The sequence below is a fragment of the Lathamus discolor genome, chromosome 9 (assembly GCF_037157495.1).
Source record: "Lathamus discolor isolate bLatDis1 chromosome 9, bLatDis1.hap1, whole genome shotgun sequence".
Taxonomy (NCBI): domain Eukaryota; kingdom Metazoa; phylum Chordata; class Aves; order Psittaciformes; family Psittacidae; genus Lathamus; species Lathamus discolor.
In genome coordinates, this window is record NC_088892.1 from 4246321 (window position 1) to 4261538 (window position 15218).

Consider the following 15218-nt stretch of genomic DNA (forward strand, 5'->3'; position numbering starts at 1 on the left):
GGGAGGTGGTGCACATGGCTCCCCCCAGCCCACGCAAAGCTGCAAGGCTGGGATGGGCCTCACCAGCCAAGCTGTGTCAAGCCACGCTGAGCTGTGTTGAGCCATATTAAGCTGTCGAGCCAGGCAGAGCCATGTCAAGCTGAGCCAAGCAGTGTTGAGCTGTGCCGAGCCGTGCCGGGCCATGTCAAGCTGTGTTGAGCTGTGCCATGCTTCAGCCAGGCAGAGCAAGCTGGGAGCTGTGTGGAGCACAAGTCATGTCGTGCCAACTCCCGGTGCCACGGGACATGTTCAAAGGCTTAAATTGAGGCAAGCAACTCCGTTTTGTGCCCAGAGCCCAACAGCTGCTGACAAGCTGCCCTGGGGGAAGCAAGGGGGCACCCTGGCTGGCTCAGACAACACCCCTCTCCAGTTATATGGTAAATATAGTATTTAACAATATATGTGTGTGTGTGCACGCACCTGTGTGGGGCTCTGTAGAGCAGATGTATGTAAGACTGTGTCACTGTGTGACCAAAAGAGTGTCTGTGAATGTAAATTTATTTATACATATATTAGTGTGAGAATATACATTTATAGATATATTAGACTACTGCATATATAAAAGAATAGGTGATTGTGAGCATTTGTTGCGGAGGATGTGTCTATATTCTATACATACATAATCTATAAGAAGTTGTATAGTTTAGATCTATACAAGGCTGTCATACTCTGTGTACAGGGAAAGTTGAAACAATCACAGACCCAGGTTGAAAAAAGATCCTAAATATTGTCTAGTCATTAGGCATATATATATATGTGTCTAAAAGTATAAAAGAGTAGGTAGCCATGTGAGAGCAACAGTGAATGTGTGTGTGGTGATCATAAGCATTTAGAGAGGTGATGATGATGGACTATTTTTTGTAGCCATATATATTACAGTATTACAATGTGGACACACACTTGTGTGCATAATGCACTACATACAGGTTTTACCCTGGCACTTTACATATTATAGTGTAGGTATAAAAAAGGTGTCTGCAGCTGTACAGAGTACATACACCTGTACATAAAAGGAGACTGTGCAAGGCTGTGGGGGTTATATATGTATATGTAATATATAATTAAAATAATAGTCTAATATATATGTGTATGTCATATACAACAGTATGTAATAACCTGATTATGTATGATATAAAGATGAACAATAGATTGCATGACACATAATGTATATCAAATGGCATATAAAAATGCTATATGTTATAGATTATGTATGTTATCTACTGAAAGGGTGGTGAGGCACTGGAATGGGCTGCCCAGGGAGGTTGTGAGTGCTCCATCCCTGGCAGTGTTCAAGGCCAGGCTGGGTAGAGCCTTGGGTGCCATGGTTTAGTGTGAGGCGTCCCTGCCCATCGGAGGGGGGTTGGAACTGGGTGATCTGAAGCTCCTTTCCAATCTAGACCATTCTGTGATTCTACTTACATCTAAACACAGAAGAGTGCCTGAGACTGTGTGTGCATCTATAGAGTATAAATCCCTGTGGATGTAGGATAGGTGTGTAAAATAAACAGACATCTGTATGTCTAAATATATTATTTTCAGAAGCAGGGGTGGGGGCGTGAGGTTATCCCATAATTTTATTTATACATATATCCATTTGCTAGTATCCCTGTAAGAATAGTGGCTGTGAGAGTGTGGATAATTATAAAAAAATACATATTACCTATGATATGCCATGTCATATGCTGTATATATTATATAGATGTACAAAAAGGGTGTCTGGGACTGTATAAATACATAGAATATAGAAAAAGTGCGTGAATGTAAGTATGTATAATACAAGTGTATCCATAAATCTGTAGTGTAGGTGAGGCTGACTGTGTCTGCACCAGAAACTACTGTCGAGTGTCTCTCTGTACCCACAACAGTCTCCCTACACTGTCTGTATGAATGAATAGCTGCCAGGGAGAGCCTTAGAGTGTGTAACACAACTATACCGTGGGTGTCTGTGTGTGCATGTGTCTGTGGCAGTGCGTCTCTGAGCACACCTCTGTGTGCCCGTGTCCCACCCCCGCCCCAGGACCCACACTTCCTTCCTCTTGTGCTGCCAAAACTCCTTTTTTCTTCACCCCTGCCACTGCCCTTCCGCTCAGACACTGCCTGCGCGCTCCCTCTCCCCTTGTGAGAAGTGACTTTCATTCATCCTTCCTTCAGATAAAACCCGCTGGCATTATCGAGGTGAGCACAGACGCAGCGCACTTGCAGCTGGAGCCAGCCCGCGGCACATCAAGTGCTACCATTCACCCAAAGAAAGCGTCGGGAGGAGGGAGCACTTGTGAGTGTATCAATCCCTTCAAAAGCCAGCGTCTGCAATCGCTTGTTACCTTCAAGGGCCTTTGCAGGAAGCAGTGGCTGAGCCAGAATCGGGCCAAGAGCTCTCCCAGGCAAAGGTATGACCTCAGCACAAGAAAAGAGGCATCAGGGAAGGCAGCACCAGCTAAAGCCCTTGCCAAGAGACAGCACTAACCACACACACTGCTTTATTTATTGTTTAATATATAAAACCCCAGCATTCAGCCTTGCAGCATAGCTTCGTGTCAGCCCTTCGGAGCCAAGCTCAGCCCCCCCCCCCTCCACCAGGTCCCCCCATGCCACAGTTCACTCACACACACACACAAGCACCAGCTTAACACAGCTCTTTCTTTGGAAATAAACCAAGAACAGATCTTTGCTGCGTTTTCCTTTCTGGGTACTGGGGCTGAGGCTGAGGTGAACACAAACCGTGGATTAACAAGGTCCAGGGGGTCAGCAAAAGGACTTGTCTCCCACCAACCCCTCCTTGTCCATTCATCTGCACCTCTACCGTTAAGAGATAATCTTTGCACTCACTGAACTGCACGTGGAGAACAGTCCATGTGACTAACACGACCTAGATGCAGCACCTGTATTCAGGGGAAAAAAAAAACCCATAGGCCTATGTGCTGTTCCAGCTCTGTCCCACCTCTCCCAGTCTCCCAGGGCTGGTTTTGATGTTATTTAGAAGGAATAGCTATGTCACACCATCCAGAGTTTTCTAAAAACTAATTTTACTTGGCCCAGGACAGTACTACAGCACGGGGCTCCCTGGGTTCAGGGACATGGACACGTCCTTTGGAAATAAGGCGACGGAAGAGGCACAAAGACTGTTCTCCTGTGTGACAGGGACCGGTGCTCACCATCACTGCTGAGCTCCACGAGACACCACGGGCCACAGGAAGCAATGAGTCGCTTTCCTGTCTTTCCACAGTCAAAGATCTCTCTCACTCTACACTCAATGTACATCGAGTATTTACACACTCTCACACCGCTTACAAAGAACCCTTGGCAAAAATCCTCATCAGACTCAGTGTGAATCGACGACAGGAGCGGGGACAGGGCAGTCTCCTCATAGGTTATCGTAGTCATCATCATCTTCATGCTTCCTTTTCAAGGGGTTCGATTCATTAGATGCATTCTGTGATGACACCATGTTTGTCGTAATAAGAATGTTCTTCGGTCCAATTAATGAAGGATTAATTAGAACATTCTGAACTGTCGGAGTAGTTGGTGTGGCTGTGAAAACAGAAATGAAGCCATCCCGTTAAAAGCTTGAAAAAGGTTGACAGTGGATTTCCCACACTGAAACAGAACTTGCAAGCTGATAAAGCAGCGTGTTACTGGAACACTGAGGGCTGCAAAAGTAGAGAAGATGGGAAAATGCTAGCAAGATGAATGCTCATAAAGAAGAATGCTCAAAAAGAAGACCAAAAAGCACTGCTGGTCTCTGCTTGTGTCTTACCTGACTTGACTGCAGCTTGGGAAGAGGGGATCTGCACAGTGAACCTCTGCCCCGTCAGTGACACCGGAGTGCCCACTTTGGTTGAGACGGACACTGCTTGTGCTGAAGGTGTACCTGCAGTTCAAACAACGAGGTCAAGAGAGCCATTTAAAAAGAAAAGACGTATCCTTGCACATGTGAATTTGCCTTCAAAGCAGAAGGTGTTACTTCCAAAGCAGTGGAACATGCCAGTACTGGGTCAACAGGAGTTAGGTTTTCAGGCAGAACTGTGCATTTACTCAAGTCTTAGAAAATTCTAGGCTACAAACACACACCAATACGTAAGTGCATGTGCTCAGCCGTAAGTTTTGTGGGCCTTTTAAAAATGGATTTTATTAAGTACTATTCTATGAATTCTGGTGTCTGGATATCCATGGGGATCTTGAGTATTATTGTGTGGGAGAAGAGAGGAACTAACCTGAAAGAACTATGCCAGAAATAGCATATAAACTTCAGTAAGCTTCTTGAATAATCTCTTCCCATATCAAAGTTACCACAAGTACACGAATAAAAGTGCAGAATGTCAGTAATGCAAACACACCCCAAAGAGGATGGTAATCTTCTTGCAATTAATTGTGTTTTCCTGGTGCTCAGGTGGCCCCAACGTTCCCTCGGGGGTTGAGACTTCATTTAAATTATTTCTGACACCTTTTTGCCTTCATAAAATCAACCTGGGAAACCCCAACTGAGGTGTTTCTTACCTAAAGTAGGAGTGCTGGGCCTGCTGCTCACAGCACCAACACTCAGGCGAGGGACTGTTATTCTGCCTGCAGAGGAAGAGACCTGTTGAGAGAGAACACTCAGTTCAGCATCCTATTAGAAATCAACGGCTCTTGAGGTGGAAAGAAGAAATCAATCTTCCTACAAAACCCCCGAGCGCCCATTTCACAGCAACAACACGCAAGCTGTAGGTCAAGGCGGAGATTCTCAAGCCCTGCATGGTGCAAACGTCACTGGTGTGAGCAGGAGAGCTCCTGGGTGTGATGTAACAGCACAGGATCAGCACACCGCTCAGTCACGTTTGTTTCTACCAGAAAAACATTTGAACCAACAATTATTACTCCATTCTACGCCCAGGCATGACCCATGTCAACACCTGGACTTTAAGGTCCACTTTGAAACTGTTTCTTTAAACTGGGGGAAAGAAATCTGAAATCCTACACAATGCGTTTTGCAGCCAGCCATATAAATCTTTTCCTTCTAAAACAAAAACAGCTGCAGTGTTAGTACAAAATACCCTTTAATACCTATACTAAAGCCTTACATTTGCCTTTTACGATCTGGTATGCAACTCAACAATTTTGCTTTAATGCTAAAAAATTCACCGGCGCAGCTGATAACACACTTTGCCTTTCGAACCAACCAGCAGTGAGAACACCTGCAAGTTCACAGAGCTGAAGCCCGCTGCCCTCATGTGAAACACGCTTCTGACGTACACAGGCTGGAGTTTGCCCACACCTATCCCTCGGCGATGCTGAAAGCTCCAATTCCAACAACGCTCCTGACAGTGTGAATCCTTGCCCACGCACAGACCTCACCTTCTTCTGTAAGGACTTCAGCCGGTAGTTGGGAGCGGTCAAGCAGTATCTGTCAGGTGGGAGCCTGGGTCCAGAATAAGGCTTTATCAGCGGCAGCGGCGTCTGGTTTTTCTGCCTTGCGATATCTAACAAGAACTGCAGAGACACGGTCACGTTCCCACCTGGAGCCCTTGATCGTGCTGTGCTGTCGTCGATGCAGCTTTACTTACGTCTCGCGGCGGCGGCGATGTGAAGGACTGGTCTGTTCGACACTGGATCGCCAACCTCACGTCATCCGCATCGACGCTGGATTTCTTTGCGTGGCTCGAGTAGATCTTTGCATCTTCCAGTATCGTTGTAACGTACCCTTCGAAAAACGGCACCTCCCCTTACAGCTGCGTTAAAAGAAAACTCCCCCCTGCCGATCCCACCCAGCCGCCACCAACAGCTCCCTGACACCAGCACCGAACCTGGGATTCTCCAAGGCTTTCCACATGGTTTCCACAGCCTCCTCCTGCAGGGAATAAACTCCCCAGGGCGGCGTTAGGATTTGGCTGGACAGGGCGCAGGGACATTCGGTCTAGGCCATGCAGAGGCTCTGGTATTCGGGCTCTGCCTGCAGAGCTCGGACCAGGTGGCCCCTGCGGCCCATCCCAACCTGCCGTGACGCCGCGATCCGCCCGGAACCAGGGCTGAGAGCAGCGCTCCCCGCTCCCCCCAGGCACCCCCCTCCCCTTACTGTAGGCGAACTCCAGCATCTGGTTGATGACGCGCGGCTCGTACTCCGTGATGCCCATGTCCTTCAGGATCTGCGCCATCACCTGCAGGGCGCGGAGGCACCGCTCAGACCGGCGCTGACCCCACGGCCCCCCCACGGCCCCCCCCGGCCCGGCCCGGCCCGGCCCGGCCCCCGCCGCCCGCGGTACCTGCGCGTCTTTGGGCGCGCTCTTGGGGGACGCCATCTTCGCCGGCTCCATCTCTTCCGTTAGCCCGGGGGAGACGGCGCTTCCGGTCGCGTGACCGGGACGCGGCGAGCGCGGCGACGGGGGCCGAGAGGGCGGCGGGGCGGGGTTAGCATGGAGGGGCGGGGTTAGCATGGAGGGGCGGGGTTAGCATGGAGGGGCGGGGTTAGCATAGAGGGGCGGGGTTAGCATGGAGGGGCGGGGTTACCATGGAGGGGCGGGGTTAGCATGGCGGGGCGGGGTTACCATGGCGGGGCGGGGTTACCATGGAGGGGCGGGGTTAGCATGGCGGGGCGGGGTTAGCATGGAGGGGCGGGGTTAGCATGGAGGGGCGGGGTTAGCGTGGAGGGGCGGGGTTAGCGTGGAGGGGCGGGGTTAGCATGTCGGGGCGCGGTTACCATGGCGACGGGGCCTGGCTGCGCAGGGGCCGGGAGGAGCCGTTTCGTGTCCGCAGGGGCCCGTGTATTGAGGGGGAGCGATGCGCACGGGCACGGACAGACCGGGCTCGGGGGGCTCCCCCGCCTTGCTGCAGAGCAGCCCAATGGCTCCCGTTTGTCCAGCGGTGGAGCAGAAGGAGGCGGCACTTCACAGCTCTGGTGGCCGCTGCTTGAATGGTCACCATTCCCAGGATCGAAGTCTCTTTAGCTTGGAGAAGAGGAGACTGAGGGGTGACCTCATCAATGTTACAAATATGTGAAGGGTAGGTGTCAGGATGATGGAGCTAGGCTTTTTTCAGTGATATCCGGTGATAGGACAAGGGGCAATGGGTGTAAACTGGAGCATAGGAAGTTCCACGTTAACATCAGGAAGAACTTCTTTACTGTAAGAGTGACAGAGCACTGGAACAGGCTGCCCAGGGGGCTTGTGGAGTCTCCTACACTGGAGATATTCAAGGCCCGCCTGGACAAGTTCCTGTGTGATGTACTGTAGGTTACCCTGCTCTTGCAGGGGGGTTGGACTAGATGATCTTTTGAGGTCCCTTCCAACCCTTGGGATTCTGTGATTCTCCAGGCTTGCCCGTACGGCAGTAAAGCATCCCCACACGCATCCCGTGCAAGCCTCATAATGAGGTGAAAAACCCAACAACGAGCAAGCCGTGTTGTGATTGTGTCAGATCGGGGTCGGCAGCGCAGAAGCTGCAGTGGGGCTGTCGTTGGCCGGGCGGTCCCAGCGAAGCAAGGTCCAGACGCACCGGAGCAGCGCAGGCAACCTCCTTCGCGAGCAGGCAACTGCCGACCCCTCCGACTGCTGCCCGCAGCGCCCCGCCGCGCATCCCCGCCGCAGCGAGGCTCCCTGCGCTGCCCCGCGGTACCGGGCGGGGTGCTCGACACGGGCTGACCCCGCCTTGGGGCAGATGTGACCTCCACATCTGGATGCGTGCGCGCTGGGGCGGCGGCGGGACCGTGGGGCAGGACGGGGGCCCTGTGGCTGCAGCGGCAGCCGGGGGAGCTGGAAGGCCGGTGCTCAACACGTGCCCGCGCTGGAGGTGCCGGCGGCCAGGATGCCTTGTGCTGGGGCTGCTTGGCCCTGGGAGCGGCGCAGCCCGAGTCATTTGACTTTCATGAGTCAGAGCGCGTTACACAAAAACATCCTGTGAGGACGGATTCCAGACACTGACCTTAGGCAACAAACAAACCGCGCTCCTTCCCCCTGTTTGAGGGAAGAGGGGGAGGGAAGCTCTTCCCCCCGGCTCCATCAGCGCCTGCCCTCGCTGCCGTCTGTTCCCGATGCGCTAAAACCCACTTCGTTCTGCTGGGGGGGCTCTGGGTTTACCCCAAAAGCAGGCAAAGACCCTTGTGCTTCACCCCCTCCACATCTCCTGTCTGCGCTGTGCCCGTGCTCCGCACCAGCCCTGCTGCTCAGAGGTGACTCCCACACTGAGCAGCACGGCCAAGAGCTGCAGCTCCTCGCCGATTCTGCCTGGAGACCAGCGGCAAGGAGGGGCAGGGAACCCGCTTCCACGGGGAGCTGTTTGTCCCTAGGGCCACCGCTGCCTTTGGCGCAGGCGGCTGAGCCGGAGCGCGTCTGCCCGGCCATGAAAACTGCCCCCCCCCCCGGCAGCCCGCTGGGGCAGGGCTGTGCTGTGAATGCCGGTGCGCAGCGCGCTGCCGGCCCCGTGCGCCGGCTGGCTGAGGAGCCGTCACCCTGCACCTTCGCTCGGACACTGGGGCTCCTTTCAGTGGTGCAAAACAGGAAAGCAGGTCACGGCGTGGCCAGGCCGAGCGCTGACTTCTCCATCCGCCACGGCTGAAGCGGGGCCGTTCATCAAAGACAACTGTCTCCAGGCTGGCAGCGATGCGCCGGGCGAAACGGGGACAGCAGCCACACGCTGCTCCCCCGGGCCAGCATGCGCCGGCTGGGGCTCAGCTCTGCCCAGCGCGCATCAGTTGAACCAGCGCGGAGTCAGGCGGTGGGATTTTCTTCCGGGATGGGTTTTGTTGAGGTGCTCGAGGGGCAGCAAAGGCCTCGGCACACAGACTGCTTCTCCTTAGTTAGGCGTTCACGTGCCTAAACCTCTTACAAAACCCCACAGCCGGCTCTTCCGCCTCTCAGGAGTGGCAGCAGAAACCTCCCTCAGCATCTGAACCAGGGATCTGTTGACACAACGCCGTGACTCTGCTCCAGCCCAAATCCCGCTCTCTTTGGCTCTATAAAATGCTGGCTTTTGAATAGTTCTTCAGACAGGAAAAACTGCAAAGAGCGGTGCTCGGAGGTTTATTTTGCACCGGGTACCCCGCTCGCTTCTGCCAGCACCACAGTTCCTGAGTTATGGAGGAGTTTCCAAGGACTGTGGCTGGATCCGTGCTGCTGTTGAGCCGAGCGGTGCACGCAGCCCAGTGTCCCTGCTCTCCCCACTGTGTGCAGTTAGCCTCTCCTTGCTTTTCCCTCTCACTGGCGCTCCTTCTCGCCTGCCCCATCCGGCGCTTTCCAGCTCATCTCCGATCCGTTCTGAAGTGGAAAGTGAATCTGAGCTGAGCGTCAGACGGGCTCCTTTTGAAGACTGATGTTCAAGTGAAGGCTCTCCCCTCCTATCTCAATAACATCGCTAAAGCGCTGCCAGGAAAAATTCCTTACACGGCAGCATATGCCGAGGGGGAGCTCAAGTGGGAAAGGCCCCAAGTAAAGACAGAGCAATGGAAAATGATGCACCCGGCCCAAATGGGCCAATTAAATGTCTGGTATCCAAGAACTCTTCTATCCTACTTGGTGACTGCAGGCGCTTTCTGCACGGTAAGGAGGAAACCAGCGTGGGGGTGCGTGTTCAGTGCAGCATCGTCGGTGTGGAGGTGGAGGGTGGAAGGTGGGTGACTCCACATGAGAAGCATGGAAACGGCTGCGAGAAGTCAAGTGGCCCCAGCTGGATTCCTCAGATGTGCCAGGGACCTCCCGGCACAGCAGCACTGGGACACTGGTGACAGGAAAGCCATCCTGCAGGTGAAAGCATCCTTTTCTGCCAGGCACGATGCCCACCGCCTCAGTGCTTGAGGACGCTCTTCTCAGCCTCAAGATTTCCACTCATGGTACTCAGAGGTGCTGGAAGGATCTGGCAAACATTCGAGGGGGTCCAAGGGGCTGTTCCCATCTAGCTCGCATCAGGGCACTGCCTCTCCTTCAGCTCCTCCGCTACTGACCCGGAGCCCCGCTGCCAGATCTGGCTCTATGCACTTGGTGGGATGCACGGGACTTGAAAGGGAATGTTGAAAATGGCCCTTTTTCAAACACAGTGGAGCTAAGGATAAATACCAGCATGGTAAATACTGGTTTATAATGGTCAATACAGTTTTTAAAAGATTGACTGGCAAATACTGCACGTGTGAATCTAATATTCCTTGTATCTGTTATTTTTATTCTGTATTCTGGTGCCCGTGACTATGATTTCCATCACCCAGTTTTTCTTGGGAGTCTGGGAACTTGACAACAATAGTTATTTTCAGGCACTTGCAGGAGATGAGGGGAGCAGTGAACATGGATCTGCCCAGCATGGTGCTGTCAGACACCGATTTCCCTCGGCCTGGTGTGATGGAGATACAAACCACGCAGGAATACAAGGATTTGAAATGAATGGATTTACCTAAGTTGGGTCCCTGGCTGCACAGTGTTCAGGCTGGGGATCTTACTGCATGGTGGGGCTTTTGGGTGCTTGGAGATCACATTCTTCATTGGGTCCCCCCATTTCTGACCCTTAAATTTCCAATTTAAAGAAACGGAAAAATCCTGTAACTTCCAACCAGAGCAGGTACTTCCCTGGAGTGGCAAGGAAAGAGCTTAAAACAATTTCCCCTCAAGCTTAGTGACCTGTCTGCGCTTGCTCAATCCATCTCAGCAGGGAGGCGGCAGCACCCACACTTGGAGATGCCATCAGCAGAATGTACCACCGCTATCTGCTGTCTTGCTCCTGTAGGCTGTTTTTCCATCCTCTTCCTCAGTGCTTCTGGGCCAGCTGGCTCCCCTTTTTCTCCCCTGCACCGCCTAAAGGGGTCCTCCCCCTCCGACACCCATTGCGGGATGCCACAGCTGCCTCAGATTCTCAGGCCAAGTGGGCAGCAGCCGTTAACTGAAGCGCAGGCTGGATTTGATTCCGTTCTCTCTGCTGGACCACACGGGTGGAGAGAGCCCTCTTTAATTGCAGCCAATTAATTTTGTCCTTGTTGCCTGACATTAGCACAAAAGCCACTGGGCAAGGCAGGAGGTCTCATCCTTGCTGGGTTAAACTTTACAAGCTCCCGTTCTCAATGCTTAGATAGTTTGAATAGGGAGGACACAGGGATGATTGGAGGGTGCTCTTTTCCTCTTCAGCTTTTGCAGTCTTGGCCTTTGTGCTGGGCTGGCTCAGTTTCCATATTGGCTAAATCCTCTTCAGCCAGACTGAAGTCACCCTGAGTGACCTCACACAGTACTTCAGCCTCATTGTGTGCTTCTACATCGGGGCTTCCATCAACCCCCACGTTATCACAGCATCATGTCACACAAATACAGGGAAGTGATGAGCAAAATCCGGCACCACAAGTGAACTCGATGCTGCTGACGGGGAGGGAAAGGGTTTCTCTTGAAGGTACAGAACTCGGTTCTTTCATGTCAATGTTCAGCAGTGACTTCAGTTCTCACAACCCAAGTGAGAACAGCTCACCAGCTCCCGGGCTGCCCCTATGGCCTCCCAGCCTCACATGAAGGGATTCAAGAACTGGCACCGCGTGGTTGCAGGGCTGAGAGAGCTCTTGGAAAGGATGAGGATGGTGCTGTGCTAAGGCTCCCACAAGTAACTTTTCGACTAAGGGCTTACGACTCTTAGTAACGATGCTGAATGTGTTTCTTTACCTGAAAGAGGTACTACACAAATGACTGCTCCTGAGCAAGATCAAAACCCACAAAACCACACAACCACCCTGTAGTCAAATTTGAATACATCTGTATTATTTATTGGCTGTATTAAATATATTATCTATTTGATAGTTACAATTTAGTAATACAATGCATGGCAGCTTTAACATAAGTTGGAGATACCTCAAAATTACAATACAAGAAGACTGAAGATACCTAATACATGAACGCCACGAGGGTTTGTTCTGGAATGGGAACGGCTGATGGGAAAGCTGTGTTGCGGTTGGCTTTCCTGCAAGAAACACGAGTGTTTTGCGGCAATAACAAAAGGACTTTGTTGCACCTTTTCACGGTCATGACTTGTTAGTATTTACTCTGCAATCCTAATTTACCTTTTAAAATGATCAGAACTATTATTGCCAAATAAACCTCTACAAACGTCGTTCTAAGAGTTAAAGAAATAACCCTTTGGCAACAGAGATTTGCTGAAGGCCGTCTTATCTGCTAAAAGTAGATTATGAAGAGAAATAAAGACAGATTGTAAACTCTTCTGCAAACTAAAGACTAGTATCTGTATAAAACTCTTTCCAACACTGGAGGGAGAGATTTCTATGATATCATAAATGATTAACTTAAAGTTCTGCTACAAGTAGAACAATACATTCAAACATACATTTTCCAGGACTTTTAATCAAAATAAATAGAGTACAAAATGAAGAGTACATTTTGAAAAGATTAATTTCAGATTGCACCATAAATCTACTTTGAAGAGTATTAAGCGATACTATGTCATAATTTAGGTTTTCCACATCCGAAATACAACACAATGCCTCAAACTACAACGCAACATTACTCCTCAACTGCTATAGGAGAAAGACCCTTAAACTGATTAATTACTGGAAATACTTCGCCTGTAGCACTATCGCATCCAACACTCCACGTACAAGTGCATCGCTCTGATGGATATAGAGTGTAGCCACATCTTTGCAAAATACACTAAATCTACCTTTCCATGGCACACTCCAAATGCTGCTGGGAAGACCCATTTTGAACCCCACTCAAAATCTGTTGAGTTCCAGCTTTCCGAACACCCAACATCAAGACGGCAGCTGTAGGTATCCGTGAGCAGATTTAACAACAGTCATTTGTAGTGCACAGTGTCCACAAAACACATATCCCCCAGACAACCAGGACGAGTTTCCGAAAAGCTCACGGCAGGCTGAACATTCCCATCTAGAAAACCATGGAATGTGAAGCTGCTACCCCTGGGATAGCAAGTCCTTTAAAACATCATAGAAATGTTATCTAAAAAGAGTTCTTTCAGGTACAATTTGATCATCCAGATTAAGTTAGAAGGGCATCCAAAAGCAGTTTGAACTTTTTATTTTTAGGTTAATAATAGTACAAAAACATTTGCTCAGTTTGAGCCAAATAGTGTTACATTTATCATAAATGCACTCTTTCTCCTTAAAGACAACACCTGTGCTTTTCTGAAACCACTGTAGAGATTTAATCAGAAGCACAGGAAATTACTCTTCTCTCAGGCACTGAGAGTGAAATGTGGATTGGGCCAAGAGCTGCTTCACCAACAGCAGAAAGCATTTCGTTCCGAAATGTACGATACAAAAGGGGCCTCTTCTGCGATGCTGCACCTGAAACGCACATCACGTCCTGCTAACCTTTTGTCTAGCAGTTGGATTAAAACTCTTAAAAATGCCGGCACCCTCTACGTGAACACTTGAAATGATTATTACAGAATCCGAAATATTAAAATAACTGTAAAGTAGTAATATCACTAAGTCAATATTCTGCTTTCCTTCTACGGTATATTAAATGTGGTATGCTCTAGTAATGATCTGCAATACAGAACTGCTCTAAGCTTAAGCATTTGTGCTGCTGTATTTCATGTATACCAAACTACGACAATACCCGATTAAACACTGCGGATCGACTGCCGCTGCTCTGGTTGTACTGGAAAAGGACTGGTTCTACCAACGCCACCTGCTCTCCCACTGGCCAGAGGGCTCCACTTTGAACTGGGAGAGAGGAAGAGAGTGTGCACACACTGGTGTATGCAGTAAGGCAGTTTGTTTTGCTGTTTTAGCAACAGCTCACCCTGATTACAGAGGACCCAGGATTACCCTTTCTACAAGAAATCTGCGTTCAGTATTTGGAAAGGATCTGCCAACCCAGCCTCACTGTTAGCCAGCAGCAAAAGTGGAAACGCATATAACGATACATTTCCAGCTAGGATTTTAATTAGAACTAACCATAAATACCCGAAATAGCTTCTGTACAAAAAGCTGAGTACTGCATAGGCTCTCGTCTACTTGATTACAAAGTACTGAATAACAACAGCGAATAAAATAGCAACCACTGCGAATCCGCAGAGAAGAACGATGGCGATGAAGCGCTCTTCACGTAATGTCTTCTTAGTCTCTGCCAACTCCGTCATCAGGTCAGCACCCTGTGGAACCAGCTCCTGTTTCTGAGATGAGAACACCGTACTGGGGCTGTAAGGTCCATACAGTTCTTGGGAGCCGGTAGAGTCTTGGGACTGGCGGCCGGCGCAGACTCTGATCCGATATTCACAGTTTGTCTGCAAGTTTGTGAGACGGAAGGAGGTCTCTGGTCCCTTGTACACCTGATCAGAAGAAGAGGGAGAACTGCATTACATAGGTCCATCTTACAAACAATACCTTCTATTCCACTTCACAGGCACACGCAGTGCTGGACACTGCATGAAGTTGTTCTCTTAGAGACAACTTGAATTTGAGAGTTGTTTCCTTATGAACAATCCAAAGCTTCCTGCTGTGCTCAGCTCCTGGATAGTGGAGCTCAGAAAAAAGTTGTTCTGCACAGTACTGTTCTCAGCTATCCCGAGGTGTGGGGCAAGCACTATCTATTACTGGCAGAGGCAGCAATGCCACAGATCAAGAGATTTAAGAATCAAAAGCACCAGGAGAACTGCTGGGAGAAGAGGATAACCTAGCGTTAGCTCACTTCTAGACCACCAGCCCTCCCAGGGCCTCCCCAGCCTGCCTTTGCAGCCACTTGCTTTTACACTGCAAAGAAAGGGTCAACACAGAAATGGAACTCTGATCTTTAATGTGGGGCAACCTTCAATGCCACAAAGAGGTGGAACAGCAGGACCTGATGCTGAAAGCTGTTCAAACCCATTCTAAACTTAAGTGTCTCACCAAAAGGAACTGACCAACACATGAAACAAGCACCCTGACAGCAGGACTGTGAGCTGAGGCCCCTGCTAAAATGAGAAGTATCCCCGCTGCCACCATCAACAAACAGAAATTTAACCTTGGAATACAGACATCTTCTTTTCCAATACTTTTCAAAGTAAAGGAAGTTCATTCTGTGAAACGAAAGGTACCTGATCAAACTCTCTCCCAGCAGCGAGCTGAAGGATGTAAACAATGGAATCTCCTTTCATCGGCTGTAAAGGTTCCCATGTGATTTCATAAGTGTTTTCTTCCAGCTGATTTGCTTTGGGTGCTAGAAAAAAAACAGTGATTTGTTGGTATTTCAGAAAGAGAGAACAATGGTCTCTACGGATGTTCTAGTTTTTTCCAG

At 50.1% G+C, this 15218-nt stretch overlaps 2 protein-coding genes across 5 annotated transcripts in view; both read right to left on the bottom strand.

Moving 5' to 3' along the window:
* Positions 1-3040: 3040 nt before the first annotated feature.
* On the bottom strand, positions 3041-6389 carry TAF9B (TATA-box binding protein associated factor 9b). The gene is made up of 7 exons (XM_065689720.1): positions 6276-6389; positions 6089-6170; positions 5580-5716; positions 5371-5505; positions 4534-4615; positions 3794-3907; positions 3041-3567 (listed from the first exon to the last, which is right to left on the bottom strand). The coding sequence occupies exons 1-7, from the start codon at positions 6324-6326 to the stop codon at positions 3401-3403; spliced, it is 768 nt and encodes a 255-aa protein (XP_065545792.1). The 5' UTR covers positions 6327-6389; the 3' UTR covers positions 3041-3400.
* A 5312-nt stretch (positions 6390-11701) lies between these two features.
* Positions 11702-15218, bottom strand: part of LOC136019230 (fibronectin type-III domain-containing protein 3a-like) — a 46286-nt gene continuing 42769 nt past the window's right edge. For all 4 annotated transcript variants that reach the window (XM_065689159.1, XM_065689156.1, XM_065689158.1 and 1 more), the window contains 2 exons: positions 15019-15140; positions 11702-14274 (listed from right to left, as the gene is read on the bottom strand). In XM_065689159.1, coding sequence (XP_065545231.1) covers positions 13957-14274; positions 15019-15140 — 440 coding nt within the window. In that variant the 3' untranslated portion in view covers positions 11702-13956. The remainder of the gene's footprint in view (positions 14275-15018; positions 15141-15218) is intronic.